This window comes from Schistocerca piceifrons, chromosome 1 (assembly GCF_021461385.2).
Source record: "Schistocerca piceifrons isolate TAMUIC-IGC-003096 chromosome 1, iqSchPice1.1, whole genome shotgun sequence".
Lineage (NCBI taxonomy): Eukaryota > Metazoa > Arthropoda > Insecta > Orthoptera > Acrididae > Schistocerca > Schistocerca piceifrons.
The window spans coordinates 754,024,795-754,051,509 of NC_060138.1; the positions used below are offsets into that span (position 1 = coordinate 754,024,795).

General features: G+C 45.8%; 1 protein-coding gene across 1 annotated transcript in view; it reads right to left on the minus strand.

Annotated features, from left to right (window-relative positions):
• LOC124712132 (nuclear hormone receptor FTZ-F1) overlaps window positions 1-26,715 on the minus strand; it is a 212,054-nt gene that overhangs the window by 45,226 nt on the left and 140,113 nt on the right. Inside the window, exons 2-4 of the mRNA XM_047242434.1 lie at window positions 8,234-8,493; window positions 5,948-6,101; window positions 5,478-5,908 (exon numbers count right to left, since the gene is read on the minus strand). Coding sequence (XP_047098390.1) covers window positions 5,478-5,908; window positions 5,948-6,101; window positions 8,234-8,493 — 845 coding nt within the window. The remainder of the gene's footprint in view (window positions 1-5,477; window positions 5,909-5,947; window positions 6,102-8,233; window positions 8,494-26,715) is intronic.

Genomic DNA, 26,715 nt, shown 5'->3' on the forward strand with positions numbered 1-26,715 from the left:
GATCGATTAAAGAAACAGTCAAATACACAGGTCTGCACCACGCTAGGACACACACTACTTTTTCTTATTTGTTACATTATCAACACATCTAAAACAATAACACTAATAAACACTTGAGTTATTAACGTCAATTTTGGTGTGACGTAAAACATACGTTACTGAAATTTTCCTGATTTCTCTGTATATGAACTCGAGTGCAGATCTTTGCCACAAAAGGACATTATTGTGCATATGCAAACATGCCAATTCGCCTCACGACGGCACTCGCAGCTTTAATTCTGTCATCCCTCTTCTGTTTGAATATTTTTGTGACTCAGACTTGAGATAATTATTAAAAAAACAATAATAATAATATAAATGAAATCGTGTCAGTATTGACAGATGGCCGGCGGTCTCTGCATTTCTGAACAAAGACTCAAGTTTCTGTTGATGATTTTCTAGAAATCAAACGTCTTACCATTCATGTGAAATGTGAGTGTAAATTTCTAAAACTCTTATGCTTCGGTGTCAGCATAAACTATCTTACTTCATGTCAAAAGAAAGGGAATTAGAAGCATATTTAATAAACCGAGCCACCTGCTGTTCGCAAAATCGAGGCAGTGATATGAATGACAAACATCGTAATCAAGCCCGTCCCCTATCTTTTCAATGCTGTATTTTTTGACGAAGAAACTGACTTATCAAAAATACAGTGGAGGGATTTTGAGTTTTTATTTTATCCTCTACGATTTTACATTCCACGCACTGAAACATTTACGCTACAGGGAAACACATTAACTTAAATTGCTATATGGCCAGCTGTATCAAAATATGATACTTACTCCCTAATACAGAACCACACAGGCAAGCAGGGCATTTCCGTCGCGCACGACATTAGCAACACAACTAAAACTGGAGAAAAATAATTTAGTGCGCTAGCCAGAGCCAACGTAATGCGGTAGAGCAGGGCGCGATAGGTCGACGAATCGATGACCCTGTGAGAACAGGCCGCCAGGTTGTGTTACGACGCAGTCAGGGACGCTGGCACGTGGCGTCCTCTCGCTTCTTCCTTACGATTAACGACGGAACGAGGTGCAGCAGGGGTCACTCTGCAGGAGCGGCGTTCAAATCCCTATCCGGCCGTCTAGATTTACTTCGCCGTATTTTCGTTACACCTTCCTTATCCAAAGCCCATCCGAGCTTTTTCTGAAGCCCTGGTCATTGATGTGACGGTAATCCCAAAACTTCCTTCCTCCCAAGAAAACGCAAAACTTTAACATTAGTTCCTACACCGTTTTTGTATTGAAACACTTAGGAATATCTGCTCCATTTTCGACTGCATCGTTTACATTACAGGTTATCGTTTTCCGTTATCCAGTCGCTTCCATGTTATCTTATAGGTCTTCTAAGTGGAGTCAAATATTTGTTCATTACTCTGGTAAAATTTTGTCCTTACAAGATTACGTAGTAAACAAAACAGCAGGATTTTTTTACCTTAAAACGGAACAAAAATCTAACAATTTATTATTCAGAATGCACTGAGTTCAGTGGTTACAATTTCCTATTAACTACTGAGATCGACAGTAAGAGATGTGATTTGCAGTGAAAGTGGTTATTTTTTCTGATTATGACTACCTGCTTTCGCTTTCGCTGGCACTCGAAGGTAAAAGTGAGCTCTAGCCTATGGCCATGGAGAGCCATCACTTCTAAATTATGAAATGCAGCAGACATCATCGTAAAGAAAAAAGGTCTAGAAGCTAAAACGGGAATTTGAAGTGTAGCTTGTTTGCAAACACAGCTGAACAGTGATGAAGATGACGAAGTTGTCTGTTTTAATATTTTTCAGTGCAGTGCGGTGCGGTGCGGCTGTCTCTCTTGAAAGACGACGGGACCCCGTTGCGAGCCGATTTTGGACAACGTGTTGTGCGCCGCTTGCAGCGTGGCTGCCAGGCGCCGTTGGGGCTCGCTGGCCCCTAAGAACGCCCCCACCGCTACCCGCAGCGCACAGCCGCCCCGCTAGGCAGTAGACCGAGTGGTAACAGGTGAGTAGCAATAGTCTCTTCAAACGCTGTCGAACGCCCCATTGCTGCCTCGATCATCAGAGACGTGTACTTAGATAAGAAATTGGGGCTAACACAAGAAAGCGACACATTTATTTCTAGTGAAAGTCACAAAATGTTTATTCTTTCGTTGCTCATATGCAGTAAGGGTTTGGGGAAGTTGCTATCGATCACAGCTACACAAAATATGAAATGCAACAATTTTTCGGAGCATTCTTTAAGACTTAATATGAATAATGTTAGGAATTTACAGATGTTACTAAACTCCAGAGGCTCAAATTCTCCACCCTTCTTCTTCATTTGCTGATTCCAAACTAAATTTGTTATTTCACGGAGATAACGTTCTGAGTTCAATACAGTCATCGTTCAGATAGTTCCGGAGTTGTGGAGATCTTACAGTGGGTGTTTACAGACATACGACGGCTATTTAAATAACGTATTTCGCCCATTGTCCCTGAACTCGAATTCTGTAAGGTATGCCCGCATCTCGTGGTCGTACGGTAGCGTTCTCGCTTCCCACGCCCGGGTTCCCGGGTTCGATTCCCGGCGGGGTCAGGGATTTTCTCTGCCTCGTGATGGCTGGGTGTTGTGTGCTGTCCTTAGGTTAGTTAGGTTTAAGTAGTTCTAAGTTCTAGGGGACTTATGACCACAGCAGTTGAGTCCCATAGTGCTCAGAGCCATTTGAACCATTTTTCTGTAAGGTATGCAAAACACTCATTTACAGCTGTTATAATCTATTCATTGCACTCGAAACGTCTTCCACCCATTAATTAGATCTAGTGATAGAAATCCTAGGGTGAATAAGGTAGATGATCCAACATATTATACTACAAATTCCTCTGTTTTGGGAATAGCAGGTGAATTGTCTAGGGGAACGATGGAATTATTATTTTTCAAAGCGAACCTCTGTCATGAAATATTTCAGACAGCTGGTATAGATGACCAGTATAGTTTTCACCAGTTACCATTTGACCCTTTGCAAGGTAATCAATAACAGTAATCCGTTTTGCACCCCGTAATATTTCCGGCGGATTGTCCTCTTTCGGTGCAGTGCAACCGACATTCACTCAGCACTTTAGATGCTTTGCTGGACACACATATCATCAAAAGTACCGACTAGCTATCGCGAAGAACTTAATTATGTGCATTACTTGCAGCGATAAGAAGAGGCTACATGCAGCGCTAGTAAAAGTGGATATCAAGTCGGGATTGGGTTGTTGCTCCTAGTTCGGGTCGATAATGTTTCCTTTGGTAAAAATACCGTTACAGACAATAGTTGCGCCAGCTAATGTTTCACAAGCAGGAAATCGATAGTCTTGTTCTAGTTGGAGAAACTGCCAGCGAAAGCAACTACAGTCGTTCGACAAAATATAGAAACACCACGATAAATTCATACTTAAATATAAATGCAGATGTTAGCCAAGCCTGCACTTTGCGGTGTTGTATTTGACTACGAATGGCACATGTTCAATATCCTCAACATGTGGCAAATCTCAGTCGCGGTCAGACAGTGTTCTGTGTAGTTATGAGTACGTTATGCCGGAGATAAGAGTAATCCAACGTGGGAAAATTGCTGGTGCTCATATGATGGGTGCTTCCGTTATCAAGGGAGCCTCAGTGCTTGAAATTTCAAGAGGCACCATATCTAATACTTATACCGCATACAGCGAAAGTGGAGACAGTTCATCCGCTAGGTCACGAGGTCGAGGAAAGTGTGTGTTGAGTGACTGTGACAGATGGTCACTGAAGAGGATTGTGACGAAAAGTAGGACGACAATATCTGTAAAAGTCACTCCAGATCTGAATGTGGCACTCGCGAACCCTGTGAGCACAAAAAATAACGTGGTGGAAGCTCCATAACAAGGGAATTACAGGACGAGGTGGAATTCCAAAACCATTCATGAGTGACAGAAATGCCCGTGACAGAAAAAACGTGATGCCACACCCGTAAGTCATGGACTAGGGAGCAATAGAAGAAAGTCATTTGGTCGGGTGAGTCTTTTCTGGCCGACTTTACGTCCAATGGCGGGGGTTTAGTGACGATTTGGGCAGCCATATCTTGGTATGGCATGGGCCCTGTGGGTACTCTGCACGGTCGCACTAATAACAATGGTTATGTGTCCATTCTGGCTAATCAGGTCCATCCCATGGTACAATGTTCGTTTCCCAATGGTGATGCAATGTTCGAAGATGACAGAGCCCCCGTTCATACAGTTCGCATCATCCAGGACTGCTTTTGTGAGCAATATGGTAATGTGTTGAGTTTTGGTGTTCCATACTTTTGTCCAACCCCTTTATACTGACATACTATACCATAGAGACCCATCATTAGCGATACTGAATAAAGAGCGTAAGTGATGGACAAACTTCACGTTGCGTGAAATGCTGAAAAAAGAACTGGTAAAATGAAGCTGTGAAGTAACCAGATCAGTGTCTACCACAGCACTTACGGAACGTCTGTTTTGTGTAAGAGGTTTAGAAGCAGATGTGAGAGGTTTAGAAGCAGACGGGTCGTGTCTGCATCTTCGTTAATGACACTGTATCTACGGAAAAAATACTTTAATTTCCTTGGCGTTACTGACTCTACACTGCTGCGACATGGCTAAGCAGCGTCACCTACGATCAGTTACGTTTACTGCTTCATGGCACTGACAGTGAGGAAAGTGTCGCGGTTGTCTAAGGACTAATTTCGATGCATTCTCTGCGGTCATTAATGTCGAAGGCACTCAAGAAGACATTGGTCAATCTTGAACTATTCCCTTCCTCCGTTCACGAAAATTTTCTTCGGGTAGTATGAGGTCTTTCAGTAACATAGTGGCCATTTGAATACAACTGTAAAAGTCCGAAGATCCTTGAAGAGCTGTATTCAGATTGCAAAGTAATTTCATATCCTCCAAATTTTGCGGATCTTAACCCAACTGATTATCTGCAGGACCATCTGTTCTACATATCAACAGCTGTGGAAAGCGCAGCAGAAGGCAAGTCTCCAATACCACCGGCATCTGATCGAGTTACATTCAGTGAGTGCACTTAGCCGCTGTTAGCGCAGAGGGTTGTTACTCTGGATACTCACAGAAGTTAAAAAATAAATTAAATAAAAAATAAAAGTTCGAACTAAATACGACGATATTCGACTATGTCATTTTGGATCTCTTATAAATTTTAGCTTGACCTTTGGATACATCCGAAGCTATCCTCATACTCACATTTCATTACTTCTTGGCATTGTGTCATTGGACATTTTGGCTACGTGTATTATCGAATTCTAGGTTTGCCGCACACGCAAATGTTTCAGCATATGCGAGTTTTAACCCATATTCCTGGGCAGTCATCTTCAGTGAACACGAGAAATATCCTAAAATCGTCAGTTCAGCAACAACGAAAAGCTCAGTACGAACCAGCGCTGAGGGTTGTCTCGAGAAATGCACCGGTACGTACCTGGAGGTCCCTGAAGAAGACGGAGTTTCGCGCCCAGTCGACCTGCGAGAAGAGGTTCTGGTCCAGCACTTTGCACATAAGTTCAAAGAGGTCCACTTCACACTGGTTGTACGTCTGGTTCTGCAGGAGTCCGTACAGGGAGGTCTGCCACTCGCGGTCGTCGAGCGCCTGCATGAACTCGCGGATCATGGGCGGGATCTTGGGCTGGCCGCCGGGCCCCGCGGCCGCCGCACCGCCCGCCCCCGCCGCTCCCGCGCCGCCCGCAGCGCTGCTGGCGCCGGAGCCGCCGTTGGCCAGGACGCCGTCGTAGTGGAAGGCCTTCGGCGACACCGAGTGTGGCGACGGTGTCGTCGAGTTGGCGGCGGCCGTCGCCCACAGCTTGTGGTCGGCGGCGGCACTCAGCACCAGCGCGCCCGCCGCTCCCGCCGCCCCTGTCGCCGCCGCCGCCCCCACGGCCGCGCCCACCGCGCCGCCGCCCGCCGCCCCCAGGCCGCCTCCGCCCCCGCCGCCGCCCGAGGCCGACCCTCCGCCGCCGGCCGTCGCGGCAGCCACTGTCGCCTGCTGGCCCAGCGCCACACCGATGGGCGAGGGAGACGAGTCGGGCGACGACGTCAGCGACGAAACCTGCGGACACGCGGCCGCCTGACTTCACAGGGCTGCTTGTCTGTTCTCTTTACAAACACCAGCAAAAAGTTAGAAAGCAAATCACGTAACACAGCAAGCAGCTGTTAAATGTGTTCCTTAATAAGTGACCGGCTTCGGTCACCGACCATACAATGCTGTCATAAAATGAGCACAATGCCATGAAGTTTACCCCAAAACAATTGGGGGTACGGAAATCTCGCTTACACACTGAATGTTTCATTCTACTTTTACTTTTGTATGTGTGTGATACACTATTTTAAGTACCTTCTCTTTCGACATTTGGCTCTCAGTAACGCACAGATAATTACCAAATTATTAGTGCAATTTATAGAGAATTAACATCAGTTGATGTCACACACCTATTAAGCAAGATACACTGAATTTAAGTATTTTAGTGTTTAGTCATTACAAAAATAGACGAAGAGCGACTACAGCATCTGTAAACCAAAATTCATTTTTTTTTGCTGAATATGCATCATAAATCTCGATAAAAAGCGAATTTTCGTGCCTTTATTTTTGCTATAATAGAAACTTTAATATGGACTCCTAATAAGCACAGAAGGTAGTGTTAAACAGAAGAACACCAGCTCACGAGGCGCGACTGATGATATTGCACGAGACGCCGCAACCTTGCGCCCGCGCGATCTGTAGTAGACCCTATAGCACCTTAGAGCGCGGCTGCTGATTAACACTGGCGAGCAGTGAAAGTGGATTACCTAACGTTTGCTCGCGAAGCAAACGCTGAGGCAGCCATTGAGTATCTGCAACTTGCCTCCAACACATCTTTTATTCAAGACTACGAAGAGAAATTTTCAATACACATAACGCGATACAGACTACACTTTTGACGCATTGCAACTTATCCGGGACCGAGTCAGTGGCGGATGAGGTACGTGATCCTACAGGTAAACGCAATAGCTCTGTAACGACTCACGCCATCCAAACTCTTAGACTAGACGGGAACGTGAACAGCGGACGAACAACAGAAACTACCTTCATTTAACTGTACCTGAATTATTTTCTGTGTACGAAATTAATAACAGTTCACACGTGTGTCTATACTCATGTAATTGATACTTACTTCCTTGTCCCGTGGACAACACAATGCTGAACAAGAAAAAACTTCTTATATCTTCCTCGTCTTGCGGGCTTGTCGCAATGTAGGGGACTACAAGATAACATTTTTGGCCACAAGTAAAGGAAAGAACATATGCAGCCTGTTTCTAGACGAAAACGAAACACCAGTCTACACCAATACAGTTTTAGGTGATCATATTATAAAACTTTTGTGGCTAAAACGTACAAAAACGAACTACGGATGCATTAAAATCAGTTAAAATCTCCCATTATTCACCTTGTTCTATCTTTTCCTCCAAACCAACACCCTGCCCCATACTCTCTCTCTCTCTCTCTCTCTCTCTCTCTCTCTCTAACATGTTCGGCCGGAAAAGTGGCTTGGTCAGCTGTCCACAGTGATCTATCCTGTACAAGCCTCTTCAACTTTACGTAACTGCTTCAGCCTACTTTATCTGAATCTTCTGAGGATATTCAAGCAAGGATCTCATTCTGCACTCCATTCTGTCACCAAACTGGCGATTCCTTGATGCCTTAGTGTAGTGTCGTATCAACCGATCCACTTCTTTTAGTCAAATTGTGCCATACATTTATTTTCTTTGTAATCCGATTCAGTATCTCCTCACTAGTTATTTGATCTAACCAGCTAATCTTCCGAGTCTTCTGCAGCACCACATTTCAAAAGCTGATTCTTGTCTGTACTGTTCATCGTCCACGTTTCATTTCCTTATCAGGCTACATTCCAAAGAATATCTTTAGAAAAAGTCGATGTCGATGTTAACGTATTCCTCTTTTTCAGAAATGTTTTCCTTGTTTCTAACTTTTACGCTCGTTCATCCTCTCTGCTCCGACCTTTGTCAGTTATTTCGCTGACCCAGCTAGCGAAACGCATCTACTACTTTCAGTTTTTTTTCGCTAATCTATTTCCCTGATTTAATGTGACTACATTCCATAACCCTTTTTACTTTTGTTGACGTTCTTGTTGTAACTTCGGTCTATTTCCTGCCTCGAAGTTCTGCTCACATTGTGCCACTCACCTGCGGGATCTGGATCTCCTGCTTGATGTGGACGTAGCCGGGCGATCCGGCGGCGGCGGCGCCCGACGCGGCTGCGGCGGCGCCGGCGGGCTGCGGGCTGTAGGAGAGCGTGACGCCGTCGCCCAGCGTGGCCGTCACGCCGCGGATCGCCTGGATCGCGATCTGCCGCTGGCGCATCATCTGCAGCTTGCGCGCGCGGTCGCGCTTGTACATCGGCCCGAACTTGTTGCGTCCGCCGCGCATCCGGTCGGCGCGCACCGCTGCAACACGACAAAGGCGGGGCGCCGCGTCAGCACCGCCGGAAGTGGCCGCCAGCGCTGCTCTCTGCTGCCCTCAAAACAGTCCCTGGTACCCATTCTGCCGATGCCAGCTGACTACATCAATCCACGTCATCATCAAAATGGCGTACATTAACAACTCATCTAAATAAAACGTGCGTAACATAGGCGCCACGGGAAGAATTATCGTTATTCTCGTGACACTGCATTTGTCGCCTTAGCTAGCCCTCAACCAGATTGTCACCTTTCATCGTAACCTATATCTCGGGCTACAATATGGATCAATCTGTAATCACAGCCTATACACTGAGGGGGCAAAGTCACAGGATAGCGATTCGCACATATAAAGATGGCACTAGTATCGCATACACAAGCTATAAAAAGGCAATGCGTTGGCGGAGATGTCACTTGTACTCAGGTGAATTCATGTGAAAAGATTTCCGGCATGATTGTGGCCGTACGATGGAAATGAACAGACTTTGAACGGTGAATGGTAGTTGGAGCTAGACGCATGGGGCATTCCATTTCGGAAATCGTTAGGGAATTCAGAATTCCGAGATCCACAGTGTCAAGAGTGTCCCGAGAATACCAAATTTCAGCCACTACCTTTCATCACGGACAATGCAGTAGCCGACGTCCTTCACTTAACGACCAAATGCAGTGGCGTTTGCGTAGAGATGTCAGTGCTAACAGAAAAGCGACACTGCGTGAAAAGCCAGCAGAAATTTATGAGGTACGTATGACGAACGTATGTATTAGGACAGTGCAGTGCGGCGAAATTTATCGTAAATGGGCTTTGGTAGTAACTGACCGACGCGAGCGCCTTTGCTAACAGCACAACATCGCCTGAAGCTCCTCTCCTAGACTCGTGACCATATCGGTTGGATGCTAGACGAATGGAAAATAGTGGCCTGGTCAAATGAGTTCCGATTTCGGTTAGTAAGAGTTGACGGTAGGGTTCGAGTGTGACGTCGACCCACGGAGCCATGGACGCAAGTTGCCAACAAGGTACTGTGCAACCTGAAGAGCGCTCCATAATGGTGTGGGCTGTGTTCACATAGAATGGACTGGGTCTTCTGGCCCAACGGAACTGGTTACTGACTGGAACTGGTTATGGTTCAAATGGCTCTGAGCACTATGCGACTCAACTTCTGAGGTCATCAGTCGCCTAGAACTTAGAACTAATTAAACCTAACTAACCTAAGGACATCACACACATTCATGCCCGAGGCAGGATTCGAACCTGCGACCGCAGCGGTCACGCGGTTCCAGACTGAAGCGCCTTTAACCACACGGCCACACCGGCCGGCAACTGGTTATGTTTGACTACTTAACATTTGCAACCATTCATGGACTTAATGTTTCCATACATGGCATGTGGCATGTCATCGGGTCAGAATTGATTTGAAGAACATTTTGGACAGTTCAGGTGAATGATATGGCCATCCAGATCAACCGACATGAATCCCATCAAACATTTATGGAACTTTAAATGTTCAAATAAGTGTGAAATCTTAAGGGACTTAACTGCTAAGGTCATCAGTCGCTAAGCTTACACACTACTTAACCTAAATTATCCTAAGGACAAACACACACGCGCATGCCCGAGGGAGGACTCTAAATTCCGTCGGGACCTATAGAACTTAATCGAGATGTCAGTTCGTGCACAAAATCCTGCACCGGTGACACTTTCGCAATTGACGGCTATAGAGGCACCACGGCTCTATATTTCTGCAGGGGACTTGCAATGACTTATTGAGTTCATGCCACATCGAGTTGCTGAAGTACGCCGGAAGAAAGGAGGCTCGACACGACTTTAGGAGGTATCACATGACTTCTGTCACCACAGTGTACAAAAAAACTAAAAGCAACATAAATACTGTCAGGTACTCTGTTCTGCCTCGGTCTGCGTATCACACACCAAATACTCAGTTTGTCCCATCTTGGTAGGTTCATCTCAAACTATTTCTCGGGCTAAGAAAGAGATTATATCAGTGTGACCTAAATACTATGACGGCGGAATACGAAGTTTTGAAGACTAATTTCGTTACTTGTTTGTGGCTGTCTACTAGCCAGATGTTTAGGTTTTCGTGAAAAGTGAATGAAAGCGAGCGGCACGTGACAGAAGTACTTTGTACTATAAATTAGCACCATCCAATAAAAAAGGGAGACCCTTTTCGGTGGCTGAGAACCACAGCCACTTAATTTAAGTGTACAAACAAAAATTTAAATGATATTGCATCAAAATTTCACCTTGTCGTGCCCACTGGTATCTGTTTCGAGGCTCGCGAGCTCGCTCAAGTTGCAAAATTCTCGATACATAGGGTTTACAACATTATACACGAAGTTCTAGGTATGACAAAGCTTTCCCCCTTGGTGGATACTACTTTTCTTAAAGATCAGCCGTAAACGCACTGGAATCAATAACCCTCTAGAGTCAGTTCTAATCAACCTCAGTGCGCGTGCATAACACTTAGCAACATAACAAACCAAAAATGTCATTGCTTTGACCGCCATTTCTGAAGCATGCTGACTGGTTCTCACCTTGTCCTTGCGATTAATGTCAGTCTAGTAGGGAAGTGGGGAACTGGTGCCAAAGATGAGTTTGCTACGTGCCGCGAGACCGCAGGGCCACAATTACTTCCTCTGAAGACTGTGGAAGAAGGTGCAGCACCCGGCAGTCAGATCGCAGCAACGCTAGTACAGTCCCCGCGACCTGGTTGGGTAAGCCAGACGGCCACACGCGCACCTCGCTGCTAGCTGCCAGTCAACTGCCCGCCGTGAGAAACACGGTCCAAGAGGAGGCAGGACCACGAGGCAATCGTTTAGCGGATCGATGAGGCGCCGCTCCACCGGTCTGAATCGCCGTGTGCGCTGTGGCCAGCTTTCATTCGTATGTTGACTCATGCTACAGCATCAAAGCAGTGCTTTACCTGTCTAGGTCATCCTCTGAATTTATGCGAAATATTAAAAGGCAACAAGGAATGTTTCCCGCAAGTAGAAAATTCGTTTACGTCGTCAGGAAATCCCGTTTCGTAAACTTTTCGTGTATCTTCTTCGAATTTGTTACCGCAAATAAAAATTAAAGGAAAACATATCATAGATCTTCCAGTAGACGCCGATGCCACTTCCATCTTCATATGTTGAATACATTTCTAGATGGGGATTTCTAGTGTGCACAATGGCTCCTCCGCCGACTACGCCCATGTACTACGCGAGGTTATTTGAATACAGTGGAGCAACACTGGTGCCTGATGGACAAGAGCTCTCAGAAACGGACGAGAGGTGTGTGCCGTCGCTTGACACAGAGGGGTGTCCAGCGCGCGTGGGCAGGGGCGGAGGCAGCGCCGCCTGGCGGTGACGCAGCCGGCAGCACGTAGCGGCTATACGGCTGCGGCTGCGCGCGCCGTGAGCTGCAAGCAGAGGCCGCACACAATGACAGAATAGGGCCGCCGCGGTTTCGACACGCGTCCCCGCCACCATCGACGCTGCAACACCGCTGCCAGCTTCAATCCCCTCCAAAACTGTGCTTCTCCGCGCTGTTTCCTGGTCATCTTCAGCTGCTTAAGCTTAATCGTGCACTTCAGTCATTCTATTGCGCCTTCCCGCTCTCCGACACGCCTGACGTATATCCCCCTCACTTTCTACCGCCACTTCGACATGGTATGCGACAGTGTGCGGCGTGGACTCATCCTGTACTGCTGAATAAAGTTAATCTCGAGGTCAGAGTGCTGCAGAACGATATACGAGTGTATCGATCGTGAATCTGTAAATGCAGCATCACCTTTTAAATGCCTGTAAAGTTCGAATACCATTCCGGATTAGGTGTCCTTTCTCACTTATTTCGGTTCCAGTTCTGTCTAATAATAATAAAACTTGGTTGTAAACTTGAAAGTCTGTGCAATAGAAGGAAGCCAAGTAGCAGCGGAAGTGGAGGCAGTGTACAGACGAGTACGGAACGTATCCCGCCATATTTTCCGGAAGCGCAGCGTTCTCACCCAAGTTATCAGTCGGCAAAAATTGGGAGCCTTCGTAGTTTTTTCTTTAGCAACAACCTTGGGAGATCGACAATACCGTTGCAGTTTCGGCTTACTGTTCAACGTAAGCTCACTCTTTCGGCGGCACCTACGCACATAAGCGATTTTGCTAATAAATTATGTCACTGGGAGGCTTTTGTTTGGTAATCGTTGTTTCTTAAGGTCTCCAGCGGTGATTACATAAATAATGATCTGACTACAGCGCGCGTTTACTATCGCACGCCAAAGGACAGGTTCTCAATGGAAAGCTACAGAAACGCGAAAATGAGTGGTGGGAGAGCTACCCTCTCTCTCGGCTGTCACTTCGGTTTCTCGTCAGTATAGTATGAGGTATTATTGCAACAAATTACATTTTCATGACTGCTTGCGCCATCTGTCATCCAAAAAATAAAATAAAGATTATATAGTAGACTCTGGCCGTGGTTGTTTAACACTGTGGAACGTACCAACAAGTACTTTTCAGTTATATTATTATACACAGGTAAGTTATGCAAAACCGCTTCCAGTCTTAACAGTCGGTACTAAGGGATATACATACGCTACTGGCCATCAAAATTGCTACACCACGACGATAACGTGCTACAGACGCGAAATTTAACCGACAGGAAGAAGATGCTGTGATATGCAAACGATTAGCTTTTCAGAGCATTCACACAAGGTTGGCGCCGGTGGCGACACCTACAACGTGCGGACATGAGGAAAGTTTCCAACCGATTTCTCATACACAAACGGCAGTTGACCGGCGTTGCCTCGTGAAACGTTGTTGTGATGCCTCGTGTAAGGAGGAGAAATGCGTACCATCACGTTTCCGACTTTGATAAAGGTCGGATTGTAGCCTATCGCGATTGCGGTTTATCGTATCGCGACATTGCTGCTCGCGTTGGTCGAGATCCAATGACTGTTAGCAGAATATGGAATCGGTGGGTTCAGGAGGGTTATACGGAACGCCGTGCTGGATCTCAACGGCCTCGTATCACTAGCAGTCGAGATGACAGGCATCTTATCCGTATGGCTGTAACGGATCGTGCAGCCACGTCTAGATCCCTGAGTCAACAGATGGGGACGTTTGCAAGACAACAACCATCTGCACGAACAGTTCGACGACGTTTGCAGCAGCATGGACTATCAGCTCGGAGACCATGGCTGCATCACAGACAGGAGCGCTTGCGATGGTGTACTCAACGACGATCCTGGGTGCACGAATGGCAAAATGTCATTTTTTTGGATGAATCCAGGTTCTGTTTACAGCATCATGATGGTCGCATCCGTGTTTGGCCACATCGCGGTGAACGCACATTGGAACCGCGTATTCGTCATCGCCATACTGGCGTATCACCCGGCGTGATGGTATGGGTTACACGTTTCGGTCACCTCTTGTTCGCACTGACGGCACTTGTACAGTGGACATTACATTTCAGATGTGCTACGACCCGTGGCTCTACCCTTCATTCGATCCCTGCGAAACCCTACATTTCAGCACGATAATGCACGACCGCATGTTGCAGGTCCTGTACGGGCCTTCCTGGATACAGAAAATGTTCGACTGCTGCCCTGGCCAGCACATTTTCCAGATCTCTCACCAATTGAAAACGTTTGGTCAATGGTGGCCGAGCAACTGGTTGGTCACAATACGCCAGTCACTACTCTTGATGAACTGTGGTATCGTGTTGATGCTACATGGGCAGCTGTACCTGTACACGCCATCCAAGCTCTGTTTGACTCAATGCCCAGGCGTATCAAGGCCGTTATTACAGCCAGAGGCAGTTGTTCTGGGAACTGATTTCTCAGGATCTATGCACCCAAAGTGCGAGAAAATGTCAGTTCTAGTATACTATATTTGTCCCATGAATACCCGTTTATCATATGCATTCCTTCTTGGTGTAGCAATTTTAATGGCCAGTAGTGTATTTTCATGTTCATTCACAAACTATTGACGAAGGGTACGTGAAGAAGTTCTCTATAGAAAATAAGTCCCAAAATTATATCAAAAACGTAAGCAACCCCATGGTCCTGCAAGATTATAAGTCTGCAAGGTAAGATGCAGCGTACTTCAGTCTTGAAAACAACAATAGCATACCCAAGATCTCGATACGGAGTGTGGGCGGGAAGCAACAACTTATCCCAGTTTCGCAGTGAATGACGAAATATCGGGTGGTTATAATTAACGTGCAGCTACTCACAGAGAAAAGCGGTTTAAATAACATCAACATTATGCCTTTCTCGTTTGTTTGACCTTTTCTGCCCACGGTACATACGGAAACGTTTCTATACGTCTTTCTTGAATTCTAATTTTTTTCTGCGTAAATCGGTTCGGCACTGATGCGTTAGAATATCTACTAAGTTTCGTTGCCACACGATAATTACAGATTACACTAGACCTCTGTGGTCGCTGCACTTCAGTTATAACCAACCGGTAGTTTTTAAAATTCCACGACGATGGGCTCTGAATACATTTGATAACAGTCAATATCTCCATAGTTTGGTTTGCGGAGGTTTCTTTTTTCCGAGAGAAAAGAGCAGCAGCTTCCCTCCATGGCTCGCTTGGTACGGCCCTGTAGATACAGCCACTCCGCCGGCCGAAGTGGCCGTGCGGTTAAAGGCGCTGAAGCCTGGAACCGCGGGACCGCTACGGTCGCAGGTTCGAATCCTGCCTCGGGCATGGATGTTTGTGATGTCCTTAGGTTAGTTAGGTTTAACTAGTTCTAAGTTCTAGGGGACTAATGACCTCAGCAGTTGAGTCCCATAGTGCTCAGAGCCATTTGAACCATACAGCCACTCAGTCAATACTTTTCAACATCTGTGAACGAGAAATAAAGGCGTTTATTAAGTTATCGCATTACACAGGCTGCCAGCAGTGAAACGGAGGGTGCAAAGTAACGGTCAGTATGTTAGATAAGGACTCGTGCCTCTGGCGTCTCTATAGGCGCAGCTGTCAGCGACAAGAGGCGATCCGGGGCCATCGGCATGCATGTATACGCCGCGGGCTCACATCTGAGGCAAGAACTGCTAATGCACACGTTGGCCGGCCGTTGATGTAACATCGCCTGACCTGTCAAAAGCAAAGCTGCTATGTAACGCAACTTTGGGATCAAGTTCCTGAGAACCCGTTTCCAAACCGGTGACTTTAGTAAGAATCCTACACTGACTCCATGTACGACAACAATTTTCGTCAAGAATTGGTATCCAGAAGAGAAATAATGGCACCTAACAAAACTATTATCTAAGTTTTTTGAATTCAACACGTAATGAAAGCGCCACTTGTCTACTTCGGAGATTAATAGGCTCGGAGGTCATATGGCATATTGACGACGAGGCACAGCGTTAGCGCGCAACACATTTGAGGAAAATATGAGATAAACATGAAGTTATTAGCAAACGGAAATTAACTTACTTGTTCTGTTGTCTCTGTAACAATAAAAAATGCTCGTAAAAATGAAGCGATTCTTTGCAGTCCTGTATTCGTTAACACTAACAACACAAGATCTATAGCACAATTGCAATTAAATTACGCTGAAGGATGTATGGACGATTCAGTGGCCCACAGTGCACTAATTTTTTTATTTTTCTTGGCACCCATCAAAGACAAGCTACGCTGCTTACAGCAAGAACAACGAATTAAGGAATCTGATGGGACATAGGAGGAGTAGGCGCCTAGACGAAGCTCTCTGGGGTTGTCTTTATTCCGAGAAAGCTACAATTCAGCTGTATGTTCGTTTTACCATATAATGTGGACAGGAAGCAATCGACCACGGCTGCTTAATGACCGTGATCAATACTCAGTAATGCCCGAAACACACTATAAACCCCATCCGACTGGTGGATCTCCAATTTTTCCAAACGCCCTCACACACACACAAAACCGACCACCTGATGACCGTAAACTGTATATCGCGACCTGTCATCCACAAATGCTGATGATTAAAGCTTCTTTCACGGCCTCAGATTACATTTACTACCTCCGCGTCAAATGACACCGTTTTAGCGACCGTACCGGGTCGTTTCAAAGACCGCTAGATCTACTTCTGCCTTCTTTTTGCAATAAACAGTCGAAAAGATTTATGGTTCCTAGCAAGAAAAATATACCCACTCACAGAAAAAGGAATATCCAACTTGGTTTGAAAAGTATATGAAGTATATCAAACAGTATTATAGCCTCCAAATTCATCAGTAACGAACGCAGAAGAACAGAAGAGCGTGAAGACATCTGTTTGTGCCCTATGTATGTAATGTCCAAATCATCTTCCTCTTCGTCTTCTGTTCGACGATATACTCTGACTTCTGCATGTATTCCGTGTCCTTTATTCTATCAATGGACAGCAAGTCCTTTTGCTCCCTCCAGAAAACGCTATATACGTGCGCGGAGTTTATGGTTAACGGATGGAAGTGCCACTTCATTTACCGCCGAGCCTACAACGCACGCGAAGTGTGGTGTGATGTGAACTGGAATTTTCCACCTCATATCTTGAGAGTTGGGCCGGTGGCAGAGGAAGCGCAGCACGGCCGGCGTGGTCAGCTCGTGTCCCACAGTAAGGCCTCTTGTGTAATGAGGAGGAGACGTGCTGAGGTGGCGGTGAAATCGAACGGTGGAGGCCGCGGTCGACCGGGCTGATAACGGGATCCCCGGTTTCTCCCCGCTATTACTATTATTTTTTGTACGCCGGCCGACAGCCGTACACGTGTAGATGAGCTGGCTTTCTCCGCTCCAGGTGGGTGGGGGCTGCTCCTCTTCCGCCGTGGCACACATACAGCACTGCACCCACACGTGTTCCCACCGTTGTCGCCACCGCTCCGACTCCCGCCGGTCGGCATCTTCGTAGCGCAAAGAACTGGCGTCGACGCCAGTCCTTTTGGCGAATACTTCTGTTTAACCGTCCCTCTCAAGTCAAATAACTGACAGTTCTTTGAACACACTATCGACAAACCGGCAACGGAATTCCCCATCACTTTCCAATTTGGTGTTTTAGAACCCCACTTCCCAAGTTTGAATCCTGGTGGTGTAGGGGAAAAAAAAAGTTCATCTTTAATATCTCACCAGCATGAGGAGCGGAACCGATGTTGGTGTGCAGTTCCCGAATCATACTGTGCACCGATGCCCCAGGTTAAACAGATAAATCCGTACACAGTGTCTCGTGAGGAGAGAGCATCGGTGCCTCTCTACGCACTCTTAGTCCATCATCCTCCTTTTTTAAAATGATTTTCATTCTCTCAGTACAGCGAGCTTTAAGAGTAATGGCCCGTTGTAAACCCAGGTACTTTTCAGTCGAGTAAAACAGGGGCTGTAAATTGGGTAGAGGAAGTCGCAGTTAAAAAGTTTTGTGAGGATATATCTGATTTACAAGAAAGGGATAGCTTCCAAAAAAAAATTGATCATACAGGGGGGCAGTAACCGTTTTCAATTTCGCAACTAGAACGAAGAATCCCAGAAAAAAGTTGGATACGTAGTTAATATAAAGTCCATGACTTGTTCGTCATGGTCAGTGTTCTTGCACCCTACTAAATAAGTGTCTTTAAAACAACAAAATACTATTCCTCTCAGCAGAAAAATGGGACGAGTCTCACAATGAACTGGTTCCATGGTCAAAGAGCACATCTACAGTATTTCAGAAAGAAGTTACACACTGCACGAAAACATTTCCGCAAATGATGTTAAACCAGACCTCATAGTGAAAATCGGAGTCAAACGCCACAATCAGATAGCAGTAACTCTTATTCAACTTTCCGGTTATTGAGTGTTATTGTCTACAGACATGCCAATCTTACCAGGAATACTTAGCTGCTTCTAAAAATACAAAGATTGCACCCCAATAAGCCTATTTAAATTATAAACCTCAGTCAAGATAACGTTCGGGAAGCAAAGAAAATTATTTAAGGTATGAGAACAGATACATTACTGCTCTGGAATTGAAAAAGGCGACTACAGAGAAATCACACCATGCGCAATTTAAATATTATGTTATTAAAGCCGGGCAATATATCTGCAATAATCTATCAACTGCGACAAACGTAAACGGTACGAAGCAGGTTGCCTAAAACGGGAAGTTGTGTCAGGTGCGCATAGTAGTAGGAAAGAAAAATGAGGATAATGAACGTGGCTGAATTTTACAGAAACAGCGGATCTTAACAATACGTGATTGACGACGAGACGGCGAGGCTCCTATTGCCTATACAACTTTCCGTCGATCGTATCGATTCACGGAACTCGTAATAAGTCGGAAGCATCGACGATGCTTCGCCGCATTGCCACCACCGGCACACAGCCGTCAATTGCATCAATGGAAAGAGTGCACAGTCGTCTATAGTAAGGAGTTTCCAACCTGCAGAAATTCTGACGCCCACGTAGTCCTGAGAGGAAGCTGGAATAGCGTTATCTGCTATTGTTTGTTATATGTCTTACATTCCCGTTACCGTTAAGAACTTCGTGCAGTGTCCCACACAGCCAAGTGCCGAAGATCATTGCTTCGTTTTCCGTAAGACAGTAAAACTCAACAGTACAAACGGAAAAACCAGTGAATATACTTCAAAGACTGGTGACTTCGAACCTCTACCAACTTCTAACAGTCCTTGTTAGAAGCAGCTTATAAGCAATTACGAGACCTTTCCGTACAATAGTATAGAAAAAGTTTTGATCTGTTTGTAATAAACAGGGAAAACGTCACACACCGGACAGCTCGGTGTGCGTATTTAACACACACGCAGATAAAATCATTCTGCGCTGTTAGGCCTTCAAAGATAATTTGACTGCACATTGCCGGAAAATCTAGGGCATGAAGAACATGCCTCGCCAATGTAGCCTTTCGTTTTCTATTTCTGGTATACGGCAGTATTGCTGACTGCGTTTCACGTACTATCTGTTGTACGCAGATACCTAGGATCCGTCGTCGTACCTGCCTAACAGCAGTGAATAAGAACACCTAAGCCCATACGTTTTTCTCAAAAGTAAGGACTGCATACCGATTAAAATGACTGTAATACAAATACTTCGTAACATATGTCGAATAAGTAAATGAAATATGTTTGTGAAAATTGCAATACACATCTTCATCCAGAAGGATATATGTGACGAATTACTTTACAGGACACCAAAGAATAAAAAACGATACGGTTTACATAGCTGTGTGTGATCTCTGACAACGAAAATTCAGTATGGTGCGAAAGCCCCAATGCTGAAAGGAAAGCCTCTACATGTAACATAGATTCAGAAAAGATCTGGCGTTATTCCCGGAAAAACTCCTAACACGTGATTTGTATGTAAATCCCCGAAGCATCGACAATGGACAGAAAAATTATCAAGCTGGCATCCAAGCAATCGTACCCGTAATTTATAACGAAGAAGGCTCAGCTTGTGGTACGCGGTATTTTTGATTGCCTGAAGGACAGTTAGTACCTCGAGCCCTAAATTTCCTTGATGTAATGGTTGCTGTTTAGACTAACAGTTGCTGGGAGTCGAGATGGCATGTTGTATCTAAAGATGCCCAATGTTATCGTACTTGGTATTTGGGCACTTAGGCACAATGCATGCTGTCACATTGGGGTAATTGTAGAGCAGGACCGAAAGCATTACATTTTGTCCCTTGTACACCAGAAACGCTGTTCACATTGCCATTGCAGAATGCGTAATAGCAGTGACTGAGAAAAACATTATGTCCAGAGCGTAACTACTGTTACTCTCCGTCAAAAATGTGTAAAACAAATAAACAGACTATTTTGCTGCCAACGTGCTGTCAAGTCATAAAATGCATACAATCAAAAATGGTTCAAATGGCTCTGAGCACTATGGGACTTAACTTCTAAGGTCATCAGTCCCCTAGAACTTAGAACTACTTAAACCTAACTAACCTAAGGACATCACACACATCCATGCCCGAGGCAGGATTCGAACCTGCGACCGTAGCTGTCGCGTGGGTCCAGACTGTAGCGCCTAGAACCGCTCGGCCACCACGGCCGGCTGCATACAATCAGGGAACCGTATACAGCCCCCCTTAAAGTGAGCAGTCCCAACAAAATAACTGAACATGTTATAGACTTGGTCCTAAAACAATAAAACAACAAAAGTTTGTGTAACAGCTGTACAGAAATAAAAGCGATACCCATAGATAGAGACACATACGTGTTTAAACAAGTATGAGTGATATGCATATACCACAACGTGGCAGTTTTTGTGTGTGTGTGTGTGTGTGTGTGTGTGTGTGTGTGTGTGTGCGCGCGCGCGCGCGCGCGCCTCCGCGTGTGTGTGTTGGGGGAGGGGGAGGGAGGAGGCTGTTCTGAACTATTGTTGTCTAAAACAGCGATATAGGTCTGGTATGCACGTTAACGACAATGCCAAAGTACGCACGTAATTTTGTTCTCTTATTTTGAAGTGAGTGAAGAGACTAATCCGAAGGGGACCACCGATCCGTATGATCATGTGTCAGTTCTGCTTTCGCTGAAGCATAAATCACGGGTGTTGCCAGACTTCCAACGACAGGGAGGTGGAACTTGTTCGCTGCACCGCTCCTCTCACTTCGGGCTATCAAGTTGTCGTCTGTTTACGCGCGTGGCCAAAGGTAAACGAAAAATGTTGTTTAACGGAACACGGAGTCTTTTTTTTTTTTTAAAAAAAACATTTATTGCAAGTGCACTGTACTACATTTTCCCAGGATTAGAGTTATCTGGACCACTTTTCCTAGGAGATTCAATGAGGAGAAAAATGAATATAATTCTATATACTCGTATGTTGTGTCTGTTCTTTCGGACATATTCTTTGTGTGTCAACATAACTGGAATTTCCATGACAAAGAAAGCATTTACTAGAGGTGACAGTCACGCAAAGACCATAAAAATTCTAGGACCGACAGGAGATCTAACCACAGTCGTAGATGTCCTAAGCGTCCTGACGTGAGTGCCACACAACCTGGTCGCTGTAGACAGCCCGCATTACGGGGAGACAAGGCCGGAGCGGCGCCCTTGGCCCATATCTGGCGACGGATATTCGGGGTCGTCGGGTCGCGCCGCGCTGAGACGCGATAAGATAGCGCGCGGACAACGCCCGCGACGGCGGCCGCGACAGCCGGACAGCTGAATGGGAGGGCAGCCGCGGCCCGCGCACCGTACAGGTCGTCGACTCGCTGATCCACTGGCCCCCCGCACTCGAGAGGCCGGTAGCGGCGCTGTTATCGGTCATCCTCGGGAGACATTGTCCGCCGTCTACAATTATCTACATTAATGCTCCCGCGTAACAGAATATTTCCACTGATTTCAAGTCATGCTCCGCCTCGTGCGTAAATGAGTCACGGATGAGACGTAGAGATGAGTAGGTTCGCTCACCTTATGTGAAAGCTACTATCTTCAAACCGTTGGCGTATATTTCTTCTGTAATTTTCTCCCAAGAAAATATTTTGCGTGCTTATATTTTCGTACGAAATTTAAGGGCGTAACCAGGAACTGTCATGGGGGAGGTTGGGGTGGGGTGTACGGCGGGGCGGAGGATGGGGTCGATAAATGAAACACTTTTGAGTTTTCATGAGAAACAACTCTAGGTACATTTGCTGCTAGTCAGTATCTGTTATGTAATGTGGCTTTCCTCAAACTGATACTGAAACAGTACGTTTGCCTAGTAAGCACGATGCCAGTTCGGTCTGGGAAATATTTTTTCAGATGAAAGCGGGCTTCATGTTGCAGAGAGCAGCTGCCCCGTTGACTCCCACTGGGTATACCCTCGATATCATGTCCTGTGTCGTGCTACATCATTCTAACTGTATCTCAGCCCCATACTCAGACAATGAGCTTTTGAGGACAGATGCGGGAATTTCCCATTGCTGTCTTATACACGATCCTAGTGGAAGTGGTATGCCGTTGTCTGCCTGAAATTTGTTATGAAGCGTCAGTCAGATGGGTATCTGTGTTGTGTCGATGATTGTGATGGGTACTTGTACAGTGTAGTGTCGTGCAGTCTTGGTGTTATGAATGAAGGGGAGAGGGAAACACAATGTCGGCACACAGCCCAATTCTCACGAAGAGCACAAAAGGGACCGCCCACTGCCCTTACGCAAGTCTGTGCAAGGAAAGAAGTCAGGTGTTCTCGACTGGTAATGGAAGGTACCGGTTACATTTCTTGAATAAAACATCTTTCTAGTAGTCTACCATTGCAGATCCTCTAACATTTCTGGAGTTCTCTTGTGCTGATTAAACAAACCCGTGATGAATACCACAGGACGGAATCTTCTCTCTTCTCCTCCTCCTCCTCCTCCTCCTCCTCCTCCTCCTCCCATTAACCCATCTTTGTTATGGTATCGTACTGATGAACAAGATTTTGGCATCAGTCTGACTGATCTAAATAAATGGTTTCGTCTGTGGATAATATACTTTGTTGACTTCTTCCACAGCATCCCTCTTTCCCTCCGGTAAGCTACATGTACTGAAGTTGTTCCACCTTGCCAACATCTCGTAACAGTTGCTTCACCACGCACTCTCACCACCTACAACTGCGCTGTCTGCGACCAACCTCAAGTGGTTACCGACATCATACATCATTTTAATATTTCTCATTCACTACCAGCGAAGGTAGAGCGTGCTCTTCAGCTAATGACCAAGGGACTTGGCAGTCAAACACGAAGAGATGTTGCTGTGGGGCTAAAGGAACCCCAGTTCTGAAAATCTGGGAGGGGATTACGAGTTCGAGCATTTGCCTTACAGCCAAGGGAAGCCTCCCTGAATCCTTGGTCAAACAGGGGGATGGGAATTATTTTTAATTTATTTCTGGGACTATTTCCCACACAAAAATATGCAAGCCTTGTATATGTACAAATGTAGCTGTTCATTTATAAGCAAATTAAAGTTGATACAGTAACTTGCTCTACGTGCGCTGTGTGTCCAGGCCTTGACTGACGTAATCTCTCGGATAATTTACAAATATATACAGTACCATTAACCAACGGTGGGATGTGAGTAATGAACTACACCAGCTTACTATAACAGGAGATCTACCAGGTAATATTAGGACTCAATGTACCGTCTCTAAAGAAATATCTTGTCAGTACCATAGGGGTTTCTGATTTATCCTAAATGTCGTAATGTGAAAGTTTCAACGATCGTTACAACGCGCGATCTTGAGTGTGTGTGTGTGTGTGTCTGTCTGTTGCTAAGTGGGGCAGTATGAGGGGGAGTTGCTGCTTTAAGTAGCAGGTACTTAGGGCGCGAGATGAACGCGCCACTTCACGCTAAGTTAGCTGCGGACGGGCTGGCCGGCAGAGCCCGCGCCGTGGCCCTGAGAGTGGGCGGCGGCGCAACTGACAGCGCGGCCACGCGGTCCGAGCGTGCCGTGGAAGGCCTGCTAGCGGACAAAGTCTGCGACACCCCGCAGGCTATAGCAGCTTTGTGCGCCAGGTGGCTGACTGTGCACCGCGTCGGGCTAACACGAAATTCACAAAATGCATTTACGAGTGTTTCATCGCGCGCTTAAACAGTAACGTACTGAAGCCAACGTCAAACGATCCCGTGTCCTTACGCGTGGTACATCGTGTAGTTTGGATGGTGGTTTTAGACGCTATGGGTTTGTTCCGCATTAGATACGAAAAATACGCGTAGTAAAAAATAGTTTGGCTCAGGAGTCATTACTAACACATGCAGAAGACAGTTTCGAAGACTGACCTCCTAACATGAAAGCAAGAGAACATCAACAGGAACCAAACAGAGAGCAGCATGACAAGTACCGTTTTTATGAAGTTCTGAGATTTAAACATTTGACTTAAGTTCAATGATAGCATGTACGGTGTTGCTGTGTGTATTTCTACAATAGATGTGCATGTAAATGAGATCAGATACCACAAAAATAATTGTTGCAAGCTACAGAATAATGAAAAGATTGTCTCACAGTACCTAATGTTCTAGAGACAAAGTACTGTGTAAAGGTTCCCACTGATGATGGCACAACGGTGCGAAAACTTTATGGGCATTAAAATTAATAACTGTGTTGCTCAACAAGAAGAAGTCGATGTCTTTATTTACGCATTTCGTGTAACTTCCGAAAAGCAGTAACAGCTTCAAACCGTAACAGTGATGGCCTGGAACGATGGCACCTACTGCCACTACAGTTACTTATCGGAGTGTTAAACCTTATTTTCCTCTGTGATTACACACAAAAGAGAGTTTGCTAATACCCTGAGTCGTTTCATAAATGCAAGGAAGAGTAATATTTATCACATATATGCACTGTCGTATCTACACCTCGGTCCACGGCAAAAAGGCTTTCGCTCGCTGTTCCAGCAGTCCTAATATTCACAGCTTGTTTAGAGTGTTCCAGTGACGTGGTATATCTGGAACTAATTCCTGCAAATCCATTTGTTCGTGTACGTACCATTCGCATATGGATCTTGAAGATACTGTTTATACGAATACTGTACGTTCATCACTTGTTATTGACTTATGAGACTTATTTCTGTTTTTGAGTCAGTGGTAAGTACGAGTACACGGAACCACGTGTTCATCTTGATCAAAATGCTCACATTTCTCACTGCAGTTTTTACCATTACCCATGCGTTACTGTACTTTCTAATATGAGTAGTCTCTCTCAACAAGACGCAACCAAAATCGGAAAGACTCGGCATCTTTGTCGTAAACGTTCGATAGAGACTGATGAAAGCAACGCTGTTTTCGAAATGTAAGGCTGATTTTACAATACGGTGTTTGTTTTCTCCATTTGCCAGCATATTTTTCACAATCCTGCACATGCTTTCGAAGCATTGAGAAACTCCCACCGCTCAAAGACCAGAGCTCTCGTAACATGCTGTTTACCACTAGCAGACACCACGCTTCACAATGTCTCAGGTAACGTCGTCCAACTCCCAAACAATACGTTGCATAAATTCGGAATCGGATAAGATTGTTGGCTGTCATCCACGTCACAGTCCACTTGAGACGACCAGTCTAGCTGCATTCTGAGAACTTAGATGTAAGGTCAAACTTAATTTCGCGAATCAACAACAGTCATACACTGAAGCGCCAAAGAAACCGGTATAGGCATGTGTACTCAAGTACAGAGATATGTAAACAGGCAGAATACGGCGCTGCGCTCTACAAGACATGTAAGACGACTAGTGTTTGGCGTAGTTGTTAGATCGGTTACTTCTGCTACAATGGTAGGTTGTCACCATTTAAGCAAGTTTCAACGTGGTGTTACAGTCGGTACACGAGCGATGGGACACAGCATATCCGAGGTAGCGATGAAACGGGGATTTTCCCGTACGACCATTTCACGACTGTACCGTGAATATCAGGAATCCGGTAAAACATCAAATCTCCGACATCGCTGGGGCCGGACAAAGATCCTGAAAGAACGGGACCAACGACGACTGAAGAGAATCGTTCAACGTGACAGAATGGCAACCCTTCCGCAAATTACTGCAGATTTCAATGCTGGGTCATCAACGAGTGTCAGCGTGCGAACGCTATGGGCTTTCGGAGCCGAAGGCGCACTCGTGTGCCCTTGATTGCACGACACAAAGCTTTACGCCTCGCCTGGGCTCGTCAACACCGACATTGGACTGTTGATGACTGGAAACATGTAGCCTGGTAGGACGAGTCTCGTTTCAAATTGTATCGAGCGGATGGACGTGTACAGATATGGAGACAACCTCATGAATCCATGGACACTGCATGTCAGCATGCGAGTGTTCAATCTGGTGGAGGCTCTGTAATGGTGCAGGACGTGTGCACTTGGAGTGATATGGGACCCCTGATACGTCTAGATACGACTCTGACAGATGACCCGTTCGTAAGCATCCTGTCTGATCACCTGTATCCATTCATGTCCATTGTGCATTCCGACGGAGTTGGCCATTTCCAGCACGACAATGCGACACCTCACACGTCCAGAATTGCTACAGAGTGGCTCCAGCAACACGCTTCTGAGTTTAAACACTTCCGCTGGCCACCAAACGCCCCAGGCATTAACATTATTGAGCATATCTGGGATGCCTTGCAACGTGCTGTTTAGAAGAGATCTCCACCCCCTCGTACTCTTACGGTTTTATGGACAGCCCTGCAGGTTTCATGTTGTCAGTTCTCTCCAGCACTATTATAGACATTAGTTGAGTCCATGCCACGTCGTGTTGCGACACTTCTGCGTGCTCGCAGGGGCCCTACACGATATTATGCAGGTATACCAGTTTCTTTGACTCTTTAGTGTAGATAC